This window comes from Mastigoproctus giganteus, chromosome 4, assembly GCF_048544385.1.
Source record: "Mastigoproctus giganteus isolate SK-2022 chromosome 4, ASM4854438v1, whole genome shotgun sequence".
Lineage (NCBI taxonomy): Eukaryota > Metazoa > Arthropoda > Arachnida > Uropygi > Thelyphonidae > Mastigoproctus > Mastigoproctus giganteus.
This window is the reverse complement of record NC_143578.1, coordinates 23,616,164-23,623,636: the sequence shown is the minus strand read 5'-3', so window position 1 is coordinate 23,623,636 and position 7,473 is coordinate 23,616,164. Positions and strand designations below refer to the sequence as shown.

Here is a 7,473-nt window from a genome sequence, read left to right as displayed (position 1 = left end):
AATTTGGCTTTATGGGGTCACCTAGAAGGAATTCATTATGAGACTGATGATGAACCCGAATCAACGGGAAATAGAGAAATTTTTTAGAATTAGTTCATTTGTTGGCAAAATGCGATCCAGTGCTACCTTAACATATTCTAAGAATCAAGCTGGGAAAAAAGTTTGCTAAATCCCATATGTCACCTACTATTCAGAACAAGTTTATAGAAATTTTGGGAGAAAAAGAAAGAAGCAAAGTTATCGAGCAAGTAAAAGGTATTTTTCTATGATATTCAACAGCACCCCTGATATTTCTCATAAGGATCAAACGAACCAAGTTTTATGCTACGTTATGATCGATGGAAATAAAGTGAAGGTTGTGGAATCATTTGTTGATTTCATTGAAACAAAAGGTAAAACCACCGAGAATATTTCAACTATGATTTTGCAAAAATTAGAAAACGACGGAATTGATATTCAAAATTGTAGAGGACAAGCATATGATAATGCTGCTGTGATGGCTGGTGAACATACTGGTGTTCAGAGACACATCAAGGAAATTAATGGAAAAGCAGAATTTGTCGGATGTACAAATCACCCGCTGAATTTGGCAGGTGTACATGCAGCTTCTGTTGCTGTGAATTCTGTTACCTTTTTTGGAACTGTGGAGCGTTTGTTCACGTTTTTTTATTCCTCAACCCATCGCTGGGATATTCTGACTTCAGTCACTGGTCAAAGTGTCAAGCGTGTAGTAGAAACTTTGTGGAGTGCACGGGGAGATGCTGTGAGTGTTGTAAAAAAAAATTACTCAAAAATCTTAAGTGCTGTAGAACATTTAACTGGTGAAGAAGAAAATAGAGTTACCAGGTCAGATGCTGGCATGCTGCTTGTTGCGTTACAATCGTTTTCCTTCTTGTGCTTTCTTGGCCTGTGGGAATTCATCCTTCTAGAAATTAATGACACACAGGTCTACCTCCAAACCAAAGGATTGAATATACAACAATGTGACATAAAACTCGAGGCTTTAAAAACATTTTTAACTGAAAATAGAGATGAATTAGTTAACAATTCAGTAGCTTACGCCAAAGAAATTTATGATGATCTGGGGATAGTCATGGATTGTTGGTGTAGAAAGAAGAAACTGATGGCAGATGAAGAATCACAAGATGCTGAATTGTCATACGAAACTGAGTTGAAGAGAGAAATGTTTTTTTCACTGGACAAAGTGATCCAAGAAATCACCACAAGATTTCAACAGCTTCATGTTCTTGCTGAAAAATATGCCTTCCTTACTCCATCGAATCTTTTGAAGATAAATACGAATGTCAACTAAATCATGATCACAATGACATTAATAAGGAAAAGTTCCTCATTGAGAGAAAAAGACTTCAGAGTTTTATTTCTGTTGCTGCTACGCAAGACTAAACAGAGACATGGAAGGATGGTCCCCTTGAACTTTTGCAGTATATTCTAAAATACAGTCTTGAGAACTCAGTTCTAAATATTGTAATACTACTGCAAATTTTCCTCACAGTGTTGCTAGTTGTGAGAGGAGTTTTTCTAAATTAAAATTGATTAAGAATTACCTAAGATCTATAATGAGTACCTTGCATTTAAGAAATCTTGCCATACTGTCTACAGAACAGCAACTGAGTGATGAAATAGACTTCAATGATTTTGCTAACAGAAAAGCAAGAAAAATAACATTTTAGAATGTTAGAATTAAAGTTTTACTTCAAAAATAAACATAGTGTTTTAATTTATTTCCCTATACGTTGTTTTGACTTTTTGTAGTATTTTTGGTGTGTATTGAGAGGGGGCGGCAAAAGCTCTAGTTACAGTACTGGACATATGCTTGAAGTTAAGGTATTTTCCTGTGCGCAAAGCTTCTTAAACCTTAACATCAAGCATCTTACTCTATTAATAAAAGCATGAATATAACTCACAGTGCTCATTCCGAAATCTGTCACTTTGATATGCCCGTTTTCAGCCAGTAAGACATTGTCAGCTTTGATGTCTCGGTGAATAATATCTGCAAGTTTACACAATATAAAATAGAATAAAAATAATTATTCATAGCAAATATCAAAAATATTTTTAAATAAAGTAAATTAAGAAAAAAAACATTAAACAAATGATTAACAGAAATTAAGTCAATCAGAATAAATTAATCAAAATTTTTTGGTTATTATCACTTTATAAAACCTGAAAGAGCACATCTTCATGATAAAAACAATATTTTCATTTCCATAGAATTCAGACACAGTTTATTTAATTATGAGAATTCCCAGTAGGGCATATGGCATGATATAGATTTTCTGATAGGAATTGAAATATTATCTCTCTATATATTAAAAAAGTTTTCCTCCTGGTAATATTTATTCTAGCCAATGGGAGAAAAGGGATGCAGGTGACTTGGTACACGTGGACGGGGCAAGTACATCACTACAAATCTATATAATATCAGTGTAAAAACACCATAGACAACTCTTAAAGGAAAAACTATGATAGTAGTGTAATAAGGGCATCATTTCAACTGTATCTCATATTGTACTCACCCTTCATGATTTACCATGAATTGAAATCCTCGAATAAGTAACGCTTCACTAATAGAGAAGACTATTGTTACTTATTCTCAGTGGGTACCACCACCCAGACAGCACCGTTTCAAGGGTTGTTGGTCTTTCATCGGTGGGTGGGCAGGCACCTCACCGATGAAAGTCTTACTTAAACATTATCACATACACCTTTTGGCATCTCTCATATTGTGGGATTATCTTCACAACTGGGTTGGGATGTTTGCAATAACAGGGTGCCTGCCCACACACCGATGAAAGGCCAACAAGCCTTGAAACGGTGCTGTCTGGGTGGTGGTGGTGGTGGTGCCCACTGAGAATAAGTAACAATAGTCTTCTCTATTAGTGAAGCATTACTTATTTGAGGATTTCAATATATGGTAACTCATTGTGAAGGATGAGCACAATATGAGATACAGTTGAAATGATGCCCTTTTTACACTACTATCATAGTTTTTCCTTTAAGAGCTGTCTACGTGTTTATACACTGATATTATATAGATAATTATATCTCTTAAAAATATTATGTCCAGTTGCATTAAAAAAAAAATGTTCTTGTTTATACCCCGGCATGACCACCAGGTCAGTGGAGTTTACAAGAAATCAATCAATACAGATATTAATCATATTTAGCAGTCATGGGCTTGAATTCCGGTCCACTCAAAGAGCGTGTGCTACTGCACTGCTGCTTTTGACCACTCAGCTACCTTACTTAGTCACTACAAATGCGCAGGTAAATAATTACATAGGCGATTTCTTGATTAGCTTTAGATCAGTGCATAATGTTAATGTTAGTATATTAATATAATTATGTGAGGGGTGTAAAATATTTGACTTACTCCGTCATACCTCTACATTTTACGTGGGACAAAGCAGGAAATAAATGGTGTCAACATAAAAATGTGTGTAAAGTGGTCACTTGGTTGAAAAGTGTCTTTTAACTGAAGATGCCGAGAGGTTTCATTTGAAATTATTGTTATGCAAAACAAAACGTCTAAGGTGTTTCGAAGATATGAAAACTGTGAATGGAGTAGTATATATGACTTTACAAGAAGCTGCTCAAGCAGCAGGTGTAAGCAGATCGGTCAATCATGTGAAGTAACCTCTTTCCAGAGCAGTTTCAGTAATGATGCCTAGTATTAAGGCATTTTTTTGTATATTTGATATTGGCTGGAGGTTGGAGAGCGAAGGAAGCAGGGGATGGAATCCCCTCATATTGAATTATATATATATTGAATTGAAATATATATACTGAATATTATATTATATATTATATTGAATTATATATTATAATTTCATATACCCTTACTAATAACAAAAAATCATGTGTACAAAAAATGATTGATTTAATTACTAACTCAGATGTTTTCCCTGAGTGCACCACTTGGAATCATGCTTATTCCAAATGTAACCATTTTCAGATGTACATACCTGAAATAATACAAGATAAAAACAATTTTCCATTATTTTCTGAACATTTAAGAAAATGTTTATGGTATGGTAATTAAGCTAGCTACTAAAAAATCTATTTCTATAACATTGTATTAAATAAAAAAATTTCCATTTGTATTCTGTTATGGAAACTGTAAGAAGAGTTTATAAGTTCATTGCATCTATTTATTACATAAGATTGTTTGTTATTTGTTATTTGGTTTTTAGGAGCATTAGCAACTAAGGCCATATTGCTCCGGAATATGCGGTGGTCATTCCCTGACCTTTCCGCATCCTCCGTATTTGGTGGTGACGGGCTCGAACCCCGGTCTAATCAAGAAGCGTGTGCTACGCAGTGCTGCTCCTTCCCACCTGGCTACGGAGGCGCCTTATTACATAAGATAAAGTAGTGCAAGTCAGCAATATGATGTGCATTTTTTGTAGCAGAATATGGACTCAATCTTGCAATGTATATGCCAGTACTGCTTATGTCACATTTTGGTGTGACATAACCACTGGGAAAGGAAAAATGAGAGTAGGTGTGTGCTATAGGCCTAATGAATCTCATGAGTATAATGAGCAATTGTGCAGAGAAATAGAGTGGGCCAGTAAATTAGGGTGTCTTATAATGGGGGATTTTAATTTCCCAGATATTGACTGGAATTTGTGGGTTGGTCACTCACACACTAGCAAGGCCTTTGTGGATTTATTGGATGATTGTTTTCTACAGAAGCATGTTCGGGAGGCAACTAGAGGGAGTAATACTCTTAATCTCATTATTATCAGTAGTGATTCTTCATGCATCAAGAATCTGCAGATAAAGAAACCACTAGGTGGCAGTGCTGAAGTGGAATTTACTCAAAGAGGTAAAGTAAAAAGTAAAGTGCAGCCATTATCAACCCACTGCAGGATGGAAGCCTCCTCAACAATTCATGCTGAGGGAAATGGACCATAATCTGCCACGCTGGTCCAGTGCGGGTTGGCAGTTCGACCGTATTCAGCAGTCAGGGGCTTGAACCCCGGTCTACTCAAAGAGCGTGTGCTACTGCACTCCTGCTCCTGACCACTCAGCTATCAACGGTAAAGGGAAGGATTTTTGCTTTCGTAAAGGTGACTATGGCGGTCTGAGACAGTATTTAAATCCTATACGGTGGGACCTACTTATGATGTTACCAACAGCAAATTCAAAATGGGAAGCATTCAAAGAATTAATCTTGGAAGCCACTAGGCTTTTCACACCAACAAAGAAATATTGTTCAATATTTAGGCCTAAATGGATGTCAGATGAACTAATTAGACATTAGCATTAGCATTAGTACAGGTATATGATGCAAGAAAGCAAGCTTATGCAGCATCAGCCAAAAAAAAACCACTTCCGCTTTACCCCTCCTAAATAAATTTAAGGCTGAGCCTTAAATTAATTTAGGCTATCAACTTCCATGACAACGGATGGAAGTCTGTTCTACCAACCAACTACCTGCTGGCTAAAGTCAAATTTCCACATCTCTCCTATATCTGTCTTTCTTCAATTTGAATTTATGCCCTCTCAGGTGATTATTCTGAGCAAGAGGAAGAATCTCATCAGCATTGAGCATGTGCTCAAACCATTCAAGGCTTTATACATCTCTATCAGATCACCTCGCTGGTACCTAGTCTCCAGACACTGTAATTTCCAAAACTTAAGCCTTTCTTCATAAGAGCACCCCTTTGTTCCATTCACTAATCTTGTTGCCCTTCTCTGTACTCGTTTCAGCAGCTCTACATCCTTCTTGAAATGAGGCCTCCAGACCTGTATACTGTACTCTAGGTGTGGCCTGACCATTGCCTTATACAAGGGAATAATCACCTCCTTATCCCTGCTAGAAAAATTCCTGTATATCATTGACAAGACACCATGAGCTACTCTTGTAGCCCGTCTGCACTGCTCAGAGAACTTCATATCTGCCTGCACAATTACCCCCAGGTCCTTTTCATTCTCTACCACTGTCAGTGTAGTACCACAGAGTTATTATGTTGCTCTGGGGTTGCTGTTTCCCATATGTAGTACTTTACATTTATCAATGTTAAACTTCATTTGCCACCTCTCAGCCCATCTGCTCAACCTTTCCAGCTCCTGTTGCAGCAGCATAGTGTCAGTAGTGTCCTTGACAACTCTGCCAACCTTCGTATCGTCTGCAGACTTGGACATTAAGCTTGATATACCATCATCAATATCATTTATAAATACAGAAAACAATAATGGACCCAACACTCAACCCTGAGGGACTCCACTAATAACATTAGTCCATGATGAGCAGGGTCCATTGATTACCACTCTCTGTCTTTTCCCCCTCAACCACCCCTTTATCCATAGCAGCAATTCTGCCTCTAATGCCACAATGCTCCAATTTGTACAGCAGTCTTCCCATGAGCAACAGTATCAAAAGCCTTTCTAAGAACCAAGTATATAATATCAAAGTTATTCCCTGCATCCAGTTCTTTTTTGACTGCATCATAGTATCCAATCAATTGGTCAGGAAAGACTTCCCCTTAACAAAACCATGCTGTGTCCGAGCTATAACTGAAGTCTTGTCTAGATGATCCTGCAATGCTTCTTTAACCAGTGCCTCCATTAATTTTCCTGCAACAGAAGTTAAACTCACAGGTCTATAATTACTTGTGTCGGCCCTTGATCCTCCTTTGTGAATTGGGGTCACATTTGCACATCTCCAGTCTGTGGGTAACTCCCCTGAGTCCAAGGAAGCTCTCATAATTATGGCTAAGGGTTTGCTTACTTCCTTTGCTGCCTCCTTTAATATAACTGGATAGATCCCATCCACCCCAGGTGTATTTCTTGTGTTTATCTTAGCATTAGCATTAGCATTAGTAGAGGCATATGATGCAAGAAAGCAAGCTTATTCAGCATCAGCCAAAAAAAAAAAAAAAAAAAAAAAAACACACACACTCCCATTTGCACCCTCCGTTCGTTCGAAATACCTGTCCAGTTGAGCTTTAAATTTGTTTAGGCTAATCAACTTCAACAACAAGTGATGGAAGTCGGTTCCATCTTCAACAATTTCTGGAAGTCGGTTCCATCTTCAACAATTTCTCCTCCATTTTACTATTAGTTATTACAAGATTCTCTAGCTTACTGCCAGAGTTGAATACACCTCTGGCATTCCCCTCGCTGAATAACTCCTCATGTGTGAATGTCGATGCAAAATATTCATTTAGTTTGTTAGCTACCTGAGCAGGATCATCAACAGATGACCCATCGATATCAAGTGGACCAATCTGATTCATCCCCTTCCTTCTAGAGTTTACATAAGTAAAGAACTCTTTGCTGTTTTTCTTTCATCCCTTGCCAAAGATTTTTCATAATCTGCCTTTGCCTGCCTAACCTCCCTTGTAACTTGGTTACAGATCAACTTGTATCTATCATAGGCTTCTGTGTCACGTGTTAATTTGTATGTATCCCATGCATTTTTCTTCTCTGCCATATGTCTCA

The 7,473-nt window shown here is 37.4% G+C and overlaps 1 protein-coding gene across 1 annotated transcript; it reads left to right on the top strand.

The window, feature by feature from the left end:
- Positions 1–331: 331 nt before the first annotated feature.
- LOC150086471 (52 kDa repressor of the inhibitor of the protein kinase-like) lies at positions 332–1,312 on the top strand. Its single transcript, XM_090372177.1, has one exon. The coding sequence runs from the start codon at positions 332–334 to the stop codon at positions 1,310–1,312; it is 981 nt and encodes a 326-aa protein (XP_090228303.1).
- The last annotated feature ends 6,161 nt before the right edge of the window (positions 1,313–7,473 follow it).